Source organism: Palaemon carinicauda, chromosome 14, assembly GCF_036898095.1.
Source record: "Palaemon carinicauda isolate YSFRI2023 chromosome 14, ASM3689809v2, whole genome shotgun sequence".
Taxonomy (NCBI): domain Eukaryota; kingdom Metazoa; phylum Arthropoda; class Malacostraca; order Decapoda; family Palaemonidae; genus Palaemon; species Palaemon carinicauda.
Window position 1 is genome coordinate 1,610,018 of NC_090738.1, and position 11,123 is coordinate 1,621,140.

General features: G+C 35.7%; 1 protein-coding gene and 1 long non-coding RNA gene across 2 annotated transcripts; both read left to right on the forward strand.

Annotated features, from left to right (window-relative positions):
* The first annotated feature begins 1,159 nt into the window (after window positions 1-1,159).
* On the forward strand, window positions 1,160-7,640 carry LOC137653838 (uncharacterized). Its single transcript, XM_068387488.1, has 3 exons — window positions 1,160-1,242; window positions 1,353-1,419; window positions 1,529-7,640. The coding sequence occupies exon 3, from the start codon at window positions 2,067-2,069 to the stop codon at window positions 7,638-7,640; it is 5,574 nt and encodes a 1,857-aa protein (XP_068243589.1). The 5' UTR covers window positions 1,160-1,242; window positions 1,353-1,419; window positions 1,529-2,066.
* Window positions 7,641-8,253: 613 nt separating this feature from the next.
* Window positions 8,254-8,923, forward strand: LOC137653081 (uncharacterized). The gene is made up of 2 exons (XR_011046379.1): window positions 8,254-8,520; window positions 8,631-8,923. It is a non-coding gene; the product is annotated as an uncharacterized lncRNA (long non-coding RNA).
* Window positions 8,924-11,123: the final 2,200 nt, after the last annotated feature.

The window sequence follows — 11,123 nt, forward strand, 5'->3', positions numbered from 1 at the left end:
AGTTAACTTTTAAACAGTTTATTAGTAGATCCATCACAAGAGTATGAATGGTTTGGTCAGAGGACCATTCCATATAACAATTGAAAATAGAACTGACAAAAATATAAGTTTAGGTGATAACGTTGTATGAGTTATCTCAGCATTTATCACAAATATGATTACACAAGATTACTACCGGAACCCATCTGTTTCTGTGCAAAGATCAAATAAGTCAACTGTTTCTCACGGGATGCTTGTGTTGTGTTTACTCTTCATACAAAATGTTACATTGCAATGATTTAGCTTGGTCTTGACTTTCGCATCCTGTTATGACTTGACGTTCACACACTCCTAACTTCTCCAATGATCCCTTGGGTCATGGTTTTATTATGTATATTTTACATTAGCTCGGACAGCTACCTTCAAATATTTGAATAACTTGTACAAAAATAAATAAAATTTTTTTTTTTGTATAAAATTTGTTTTTTCTTTCTAATTTCTCACGCAGTTTTGTGTGGACTTGAGTGGGGTAATTTTTTGTTATATGTTCTGTGTGCATGACTGTTTTTTGTAAAATGTCTTTACAGGTTTTTTGTTATGTAATTTTAAATTAATTTGCATAATGGCCTTATCTGTTGTTGGGTGGTCTTAAGGACCAAGACAAGCAATAATTCTCGGGAACTAATCTTTGTTTTGGTTTCCGAGCTAACGTGTGACACGACGGAGAAATGATCGTCAGTGAATTCTGCTACTTCAACGGAGAGTGTAGCTTGAGGGGTTCACTCTCGCATTTCACTTTTGGACACCGTGGGTACTGAGCTGCTATGAAGAGCGCTAAACAGACTTGTTGTGTGGAAGACATTTACTACAAATGGATCCTGTCAACGTTTGTGCTTGCATTTTGAAAATGGCTCTTTGCTAAATACAGGCTCACCCTCTCTCTCCCCATCTCTGGACTTTGCATCTGGCACGGAGCGCCCAACGTGATATAAAATCCTTCACTTAAGCCATACATGCTTCGCCCTTTAGCTAAGGTAAGGCCATTAGTGTCTTTTAGTTGAGGTTTCAGAAGTCCTGATGTGACCTAAAATAACAATAAAATAACTCTGTAAGGACAAGTTACGTAAAACTTTTCATGCATTATGCATCCGTAATAGTTTTGTTACTTTATTTTTTCTCGTACAGTTCTGCGAGTACTAGTGTTACAGTTGGATTGTATCGATCAGTCTTAGCCCATTATACGGATGGTGTTGTTTTCCGCTGGTAGGTTATTAATTAGTTACTGATATTATATGTCGATATTATTTATTTGAGAATATTTGACATTGTTAGTCTACCTGTAATTAGTTCCCTTTCCTTCTTGTTCATTGTAGGTGTGGTAGGCTTACCTGGGTACAGTAACGACCGGTAATTGTAACCTGACCAATTTATCCTCGATTGGTAATTAAGAATTTTTATGTATTGCCCGTATATTAAGCGATAGTTTCATATTAACGTTTGTGCCTTCAGTGGTAATTTTTGTTTATAATGTAATTGTCTGAACTTACAGGTTATGATGCAGAGTCGATAGCCGATAACAGAAAGGTCATTGAAACTAAAGAGGATATTGTTAATTCAATAGGATTGTTCGTACTATATACTTTTTTATTAAAATACTGAATTGAGTTTTGTATTTTATTTTTACCTCCATGTTTCACCACCTTAAATTATATATGTTGTGTTATCGATTTCGTTTTCTGTATATGGCGCCCAACGTGGGGCACGTCAGGTGGTGTATGTGGAGGTTGGTTGTTAGCTCACTTAGTGCTCGGTAAAGTCGGAATGGGGGGAGGGGGAGAGACGTGTTCGCTTTATTTACAATTTTTTCGGTACGGTTTATTTTAGAATTGAGATTTTTCCCTCGTTAAAGCATTATCCGCGGTGTCTAGGTTAACTATTTTATATATTTGCTTATTCAACTTGTTTTTCCATTTGGAAGTTGTTATTGTCTATTAAGCTCTTTTATTTAGAGGGTGGTGGTAAGTGTTAAGTTGCTATCGCATTTAAAAGACTAAGAATTTAATATTTTTTGTATTTATTCCTTCACGATGTCTGATCTTAAAACATTAATCTCAAAACGCAAGGTAATCAGGAAGAAGGTTACGGATATTTATAATCGTATAGAGTCCATTTCGACTCTCAGTGCTGGGCAAAAAATTTCTGAAAGAAGTGTACTGCTAAGTCATAAAAGACTACTTATTGATCTGAATGATGAAATATTTTCCCTTAGAATTTCGGATGTGGAGTTCAGTGAGGATGCTAGGGAGTCAGAGATTGCAACCTGTATTGAATATTTTGATAGGATAGAATATTGTATTCCTCACCTAGAGGTGGCATCTGCACCTGGAACTGTTGAGGTTGCTAAAAGTCTTCTTAAACAGCCCACAGCTCCATTACCAAAGTTCAGTAGTACGGATGGGGAGGATTTCATTAGGTTTATATCAGAGTTTGAAAGCACTACCCAATCATTTAGTTACCCAGACAGAGATTTGTTACTTCTTTTGAGACAGCAGGTAGAGGGAAGGGCTAAAGTTTTGTTGAATTCGTTGGAAGCTGACAAACAGACTTACAAGGACGCCAAAGACTTGCTTAAGTTAGCCTTTGCCTCGGAAGTAGTTCGTAAAACTTCTACTATAAAAACATTGACGAGTTTAAGATTGGGGGAATCTGATGACCCTTTTAAGTTTATTTCCATTTTAAGAACAGTTGTTGAGTCTGTGAAGACTCTTAAAATGACTCCTGATGATTTTATTCAATATTTCATGTGGAATGGACTTAATGACAAGTTTAAGAGGGAATTGGTTCAGATTACTACAAAGACTTATCCTTCTGTTCAGGAGATAATGGACAATTTTTTTATTGCCTGTGAGAGGTATGAGAATTGCTTGAAAAGTGAAGTTTCTTTACGTACTCTTCAATCTAGTGTTCGACAGAAAACTACTAGTTTAGCTATTAAGACATTGCCTGAGGTTAGGAGGTTTTATTGTACACTTTGTGTAGAAGGTGAAAATAATCATTCTATATTTAAATGCAAACTTTATGACACTCCAGAAGCAAAGCTTCAGCGTTTGAAAATACTGAAAGGATGTTTTCGATGTGGGAATCTTAACCATATGAGTAGGCAATGTAGATTTGAATTTCGTCAAAAGTGCGTGAAATGTTCGGGGCTTCATTTTCACTGTCTGTGCTCAAAGTCTTCTGAAGTTAAGCTTTCGCCCCCTGAAGGAAAGCATAAAGAAGGTACTCCAATACATTCGGGTAAAGCTGATGTTAAGAGGGAAGCTTCCATTAATGAAGTGAATAGTAGTATAGCAGTTCTTCCCAGTATTGTCAATAAGACAGTACTCCCTTCCTTTTCATTTACTGTCCCTGGAGTGGATGGTATTTTTAGAGGTCTTAAGGATAGCTGTTCTCAGAGTTCCTTTGTTACAGAGAGCTTGCTTAATAAGTGTAGTTTGCCTGTTCTTGAACCTAGTGTAAAATTAACTGTTAATGGGTTTAATGGTTCTAAAGAATATATAAGCAGACTTATTCAACTTCCTATGAAGTTCGGTAATTGTATTTCAAATGTTCCTGCACTTGTGGTTCCTAGCATTAATATAAAGTTAAATCTTCCAGGGTTAGGCAAGATAGTGGAATCGTTCGAGAATAAGGGATTCATATTGGCAGATAAGAAACTTTGTAAAGACAGTGACGGTATTGATAATGTTCAGGTTTTATTGGGATCTGATGCACATTACGCTTTAATGGGTAAAGATGTAGCCTTTGGTTGTAACCCCCCTTCAGTATACACTGAATCACAGCATGGTATTTTGCTAATGGGAAACCTTGAAAATTTGAGCAAAAATATTAAATTTTTGGGTCTGCCTAATATTTGTAATGAGAGGTTAGAAGTAATTAATCCACTACGTTCAAGCAGGACTGATTTTTCCTCTTGCTCCCAAATTACTATCTGTTCTTTCTTATGTAAAATACAAATTGACCCTCTTTTGGATGATGAAGTGTGTGAACTACATTACAAGGAACTTGAGGTAGGCAGTAACATAGCAGTGTTAGATGATAAAGGTCAGATTGTAGAATCTAAATTGCTCAAGGCTACTGATCAAGTGCTTGAACACGAATGCCGCCGCTTTTTGAATCTGGACGCCAATAGTGCTGAAAGTATTATGTCAGAAACTAATCGGAAGTGGGTGAATTTTGCGTTGAGTAATTTTTCAAGGGAAAAGGATGGAAGACTTATAGTTCCCCTCTTGTGGAGTAGTAAAATTGCACATAGGTTATCAACTAACGAAAATCTCTCAAGGTTGATACTAAAGGCAAATCTTAAGAAATTACGGAAAAAGGATGGGCATTTGCAGTTAGTTGATCAGGTAATTAGGGATCAGTTAAAAGATGGAATAATTGAGAAGATTTCAAACTTAGATTCATTTAAGGCAGAGCATCCAAATTATTCATTTCTCCCACACATGGCTGTTTTTAGGCCTGAGAAAGAAACCACAAAGTGCCGTATTGTGTTTTTGTCTAATCTCAAAGAAACTGTCAAAGTTAAGTGTGGTTTCTCTCATAATCAGTGTATAGATCCAGGACCTAACCTTAACCAGAAGCTGTCTTCAGCCTTCTTACACTTGAGGTTTGATAAGTTGTTATTAACGTATGATCTTAAGAAAGCTTTTAACATGTTGTCCTTGAACAATAATGATCAAGCTAGGTTGCTGTTTTTTTGGTTCAAAAATGTACAGAAGAACGATTACTCTCTTGTAGCCTACAAGAATGTTAGACTTAGTTTTGGTCTTCGTTGTAGTCCATTTTTACTCATGCTAGCTCTGTATTATATACTAGTGCACCAATATGAACCAGACCCACAGCTGAGGAACCTTAAGTTATTGTTGTACTCTCTATTTTATATGGACAATGGAGCTGTTGGTTCTGCTGATTCTCAGTATTTGAAGTGGGCTTGTTCACAGTTGCCGTATATTTTCAACCCATATAAGTTTGAGATACAACAGTTAGTAACAAATGATGTTACCCTTCAGGCTGAAATTGATGCAAAGTTTGAAACCAATACTCCGGTTGAGAATAGCCTTTTTGGTATTGTATGGAATAGGGCTGATGATGTAATTTATACTAAGGAAATCTTGCTAAACCCAGATGCTGATACAAAACGTAAGGTTTTGCAGACTATTGCCAGTAACTTTGATGTGTTTGGTTTTAATATTCCTGTCTTTAATAGAAGTAGACTTTATATGCATAGACTTCAGTGCTCAAAGGAGCTGGCTTGGGATCAAGTACTATCCCCCAGTCTCCAAAGGGAATGGAGGAACATTTGCAGGCAGGTGAATGGTTCCCAGCCGGTGAAAGTCCAGAGGTTCATTGGGCAAAGAAATGGAAAATTTAGACTCAAAGCATTCACAGATGCAAGTCGTGATTTTTATGGTACTGTGGTATATATTGAAGATATTGACTCGGGTGAGATTAGCTTTTTGCAGGCAAAGAACCGCTTGATCAATAAGTTGTTGAAAGGTAAGTCCGTTCCAGCACTGGAGTTGAATGCTATATCATTAGGGGTAGAAACCCTGATGGAGATTTATAGAGATCTGGCTGATCCTTTGTGTGTGAAGTCCATTGACATTGATGGCTTAGATTTGTACTGTGATTCCAGTTGTGCTTTGCAGTGGCTGCAAGCATCAGAATGTACATACTCCAAAATGCAGAAGCATTCAGTATTTGTACAGAATAGGATAAGCAATATCAGGAAATTATGTGAAATTAAACCTGTCAGTTTTATCTTTATAGCTGGAAAAGACAATCCAGCAGACTGTGTCACCCGATGCCTTTCTCCTAGACTTGTCTCTAAATCATTCTTTATTTCAGGTCCTGAGGTGGTGCCTGGCAATGAGTTTCTTTATTTCACAGTTCCTAGCTCAAACACTAATACCCTTAGTATTTCTGTTGCTGAGCAGAGTGCGTTTCCAGGTGAACCTCTTCTTGAACATGAGAAATATTCTACTTTAGAAAAGCTTAAATTGATTTACAGGAGGGTAATGCTTTGTGTTGACCACTGGAAGAGGAAAGCGGGAGTTGAAGTAGAGAATTTGAATAATGTAAACTATTCTGCTTTAGCTTTAAGGAAATTAATTCTAGAAGATCAACAGAAACACTTTATGGAAATATTTTCTTACTTCAGACTCTCAAGTAAACCTTTGAAGGATATACCTCCACTTGTGAGCCAACTTAATGTGTTCATAGATTCAGATGGCATGTTAAGAGTAAAATCAAAGTTCAAGAAATGGTATGGACATAACAAACAGTTTCCTATATTGCTTTGTCCCAAGAGTTATTTGACTAAACTAATTATAATGGATACACATGCCAAATTATTGCATGGTGGTTGCTATTCTGTCCTATCTGAGCTTCGTAAGTGCTTTTTCATTCCTAAACATTTTTCTGTCATTAAGAATGCCATTAAACAATGTGTTTCATGCCACAGGTTTAACACAAGAAGTGTGAGATTGAACCAGAACACTTATCGAGAATTTCGTTCTAGTCCCCCTGCTGTTCCATTTTCTAATATTTTTGTTGATTTCATTGGACCATTTAATGTTAAACAGGGAGCTGAAAAGATGAAGGTATGGATTTTGTGTTTCACCTGCACTTGGTCAAGGGCTATTAATTTGAAGATCTGTCGAGATTTAAGTGTGAATGAGTATTTGAGAGCCTTTTCATTACATGTTTTTGAATATGGATTCCCGCAGCTTTGTGTTAGTGATCCAGGCTCGCAGTTGGTGGCAGGAGGTAACATAATCACAAGCTTCATCAATGATCCTGACACTAAATTGTATTTGGAGTCTAATGGCATTAAGCATGTAAAGTTTCAGCAATTCTTTAAAGGCCATAGTGAGCTAGGATCACTTGTAGAGTCTTGCGTAAAATTAGTGAAGAAACTTATTTTTTCAGCTATTAAAACTTGGGTACTTTCTTTGCCTGATTTTGAATATTTAGTGTGTAATGTTGTTCATTTAGCTAATAAGAGGCCCATAGCCTTTAAGGAATCTTTAAGGGAGACTGAGGCAGATTCTTGCCCAGAGCCCATAACTCCAGAAATGTTAGTCAAGGGGTATGAGCTGGTGTCGTTGAATTTAATTCCAGATTTACAAGAGGTACCTGATGATCCTGAGTGGAAGGTGAGTAGCAGCCCTACAGAAGTAATAAAGGATGAGTATGAAAAACTTCGTAAGGTTAGGTATAATCTTCTAGAAGCTTACCAGAATGAGTTTTTAAGTACCCTGGTAGCTCAGGCTGTGGACCGCAAGGACATATATAGACCAGTTTGTCACCAGAAGTTGGGCATTGGTGATATAGTCCTCATCAAAGAACCAAACACTAAAACCATTAATTTTCCATTGGGAATTGTGAAGGGTATAGAGGAGAATGATTTGGGGGAAACTACTGGGGTTATTATACTTAAAGGGAAGACTCTTGAGGTAGTTCCAGATGCATCCTACAATTCAGATAATGACGACAAACAGAGCTCCCGTAAGTTGTCTATTAATGAGAGTTCACCCCAAAGGACTCTCAGGAAAGCTGCCATTAGGAGCAGAAATTTGACTCGACTTATGTTATAGTTATAAGGTATGATGCAAATTTCTAGTGGTGAGAAATTTGCATCCTGTGCCCTCCAGTGTACAAAAATAAATAAAATTTATTTTTTTGTATAAAATTTGTTTTTTCTTTCTAATTTCTCACGCAGTTTTGTGTGGACTTGAGTGGGGTAATTTTTTGTTATATGTTCTGTGTGCATGACTGTTTTTTGTAAAATGTCTTTACAGGTTTTTTGTTATGTAATTTTAAATTAATTTGCATAATGGCCTTATCTGTTGTTGGGTGGTCTTAAGGACCAAGACAAGCAATAATTCTCGGGAACTAATCTTTGTTTTGGTTTCCGAGCTAACGTGTGACACGACGGAGAAATGATCGTCAGTGAATTCTGCTACTTCAACGGAGAGTGTAGCTTGAGGGGTTCACTCTCGCATTTCACTTTTGGACACCGTGGGTACTGAGCTGCTATGAAGAGCGCTAAACAGACTTGTTGTGTGGAAGACATTTACTACAAATGGATCCTGTCAACGTTTGTGCTTGCATTTTGAAAATGGCTCTTTGCTAAATACAGGCTCACCCTCTCTCTCCCCATCTCTGGACTTTGCATCTGGCACGAAGCGCCCAACGTGATATAAAATCCTTCACTTAAGCCATACATGCTTCGCCCTTTAGCTAAGGTAAGGCCATTAGTGTCTTTTAGTTGAGGTTTCAGAAGTCCTGATGTGACCTAAAATAACAATAAAATAACTCTGTAAGGACAAGTTACGTAAAACTTTTCATGCATTATGCATCCGTAATAGTTTTGTTACTTTATTTTTTCTCGTACAGTTCTGCGAGTACTAGTGTTACAGTTGGATTGTATCGATCAGTCTTAGCCCATTATACGGATGGTGTTGTTTTCCGCTGGTAGGTTATTAATTAGTTACTGATATTATATGTCGATATTATTTATTTGAGAATATTTGACATTGTTGGTCTACCTGTAATTAGTTCCCTTTCCTTCTTGTTCATTGTAGGTGTGGTAGGCTTACCTGGGTACAGTAACGACCGGTAATTGTAACCTGACCAATTTATCCTCGATTGGTAATTAAGAATTTTTATGTATTGCCCGTATATTAAGCGATATAGTTTCATATTAACGTTTGTGCCTTCAGTGGTAATTTTTGTTTATAATGTAATTGTCTGAACTTACAGGTTATGATGCAGAGTCGATAGCCGATAACAGAAAGGTCATTGAAACTAAAGAGGATATTGTTAATTCAATAGGATTGTTCGTACTATATACTTTTTTATTAAAATACTGAATTGAGTTTTGTATTTTATTTTTACCTCCATGTTTCACCACCTTAAATTATATATGTTGTGTTATCGATTTCGTTTTCTGTATATAACTAAAATTACGTTAAAAATATGTTTTCTATGAGTGTGACTGGATATAAATTTGTTTTTTCTTTTTTTTTAACTTTAAACAAGTGATTAAGGATGAACGTTCAAAATAGGTACATTTAAAAAAAATATATACCTAACGGATATTGTGAAAAATGAAAAAAATGAATGGAAAATACAGATCTATATATGGTATATTGCTAGAAAATGATTATGTGGTACCCCCCAAAAAAACTGATGTACAAAAGATTCGGTAACTTGTTAAAGAATAGTTGTTACCTTGGTAAAGATATGATTACAGTGCACAAAAAAATTCCTGGTATGTACACACACCACGGTTTCATATACATACATATATATATATATATATATATATATATATATATATATATATATATATATATATATATATATATATATATATACGTGTATATATATACGTATATATATATATATATATATATATATATATATATATATATATATATATATATATATATATATATATATATATATATATATACACACACACACACATATATATATATATATATATATATATATATATATATATATATGGCTTATATATTTTATCAGATGCCCAAAAGATACTTTTATTTTAAAATACAGGGCTTATGTATTTCATTAGATGCCCCAAATTTTTTTTTTCTTTTAAATGTTTTTAAAATGCAAATGTCCTAGTCTCTTCAACTACATATTACTAGCGTACTAACCGCTTTTCGTGCACTTCACTATTCCAGACAATTTTACTCCTTCGAGTGAATGAAATGGCCAATTTCCAACGGCTCTAAATTGAAAAGTTTTCAAAATGTGTGGAGTGTTGTCTGGACATGAGAAAACGTTCCTTTTGAGCTCCACCTGTCTTTGCCTTAACCTATGACAAACAAAGATGTTAACGGCGATAAATATCATCACCGTAACACTGATTGATGCTAGTAACACGTAGAAACGAAGATCTGCATAAGTCGGTGACAGGTGGTCCATCTCGGTTAATTTCATGAACCGCTTAGCCACACGTGCCTTGTATGGGAGAGGTAGAGATGGGATTGTAGTGGTCAACGTGAAATTCGCAAAGTAGGCTCGTTCCCTGATGATAGTGCTAATTCCTCGGACCATCTGCTGCATCTAATATTTGGGGATAGGACGTGGATCCGTCCGGGCATGATACATTGAAGCCGACCTTGTCGTATCGTATCCACGAGCCGTTGTTCAATCTGCAATTGAACTTATTATCGTCAAAAGCATAAAGTTTTTTCAGACAATTTTCATATGTATGGGAGAGAGCACCGTTTAGCACTATACCTAACTCGTATGAATCCATTGATTTTTCATAGAATTCAATGGAGTCAGCTGTAAATACTTTTTTATTCATTGCATCTGAACTGTGAGTTAATTTATCTAAGTCTTTAATGACCGTATATGTTTCCTTATCAAGGGAAATCAATACATGTCTGTTCAAACTGGATATTACTGGACTTGAGTTATTTGTCCTGAAAGTCGGGAATGGTGATATCTTGTATGATTGCCAGGCATCGGAAGAATCAAAGGGAACTGTAATCATAATCCTGTAATTTTCAACGCTTACTGTAATTAGGCTATAATAAAATTCTAACCTATGTGCGTCTAACAAAGGAATATAATCTATTTTCTCCCGTCCGTTCTCCAAAATTAACGTTAAGTATTTTATTGGCAACAAATATGGTGATAGAACACCTTCAGTTGCTAACGTAATAGCTTCCACATAGTCTTTTGATTTCTCAATGAAATGTGCAATTTTAGTATGAATATGATCTATTTTATAATTATAATACGTTAAGGTTGCCAGCAAGTCTTTTACTTCCATAATCTAACTGATATTACTAGAATGTTCGTTCACTAAACTCATAATTTGATTAATTGATGTTAACTGATTCCTTAGTTCTGATAAAACTAATTCGTTTTCATGTTCTAAAAACTCAATTTTCTTATTTTGATTACTAGTTTTAAAACGATTTGAAATCCCTAAGCCTAAACTTGCAACAGATCCAAAGATGTTTAGTGCTGATAAAATAAACGGGTTAAGTCTTTCAAGGTTAGTGTGTCTTACTGTCCACATCAGAAGG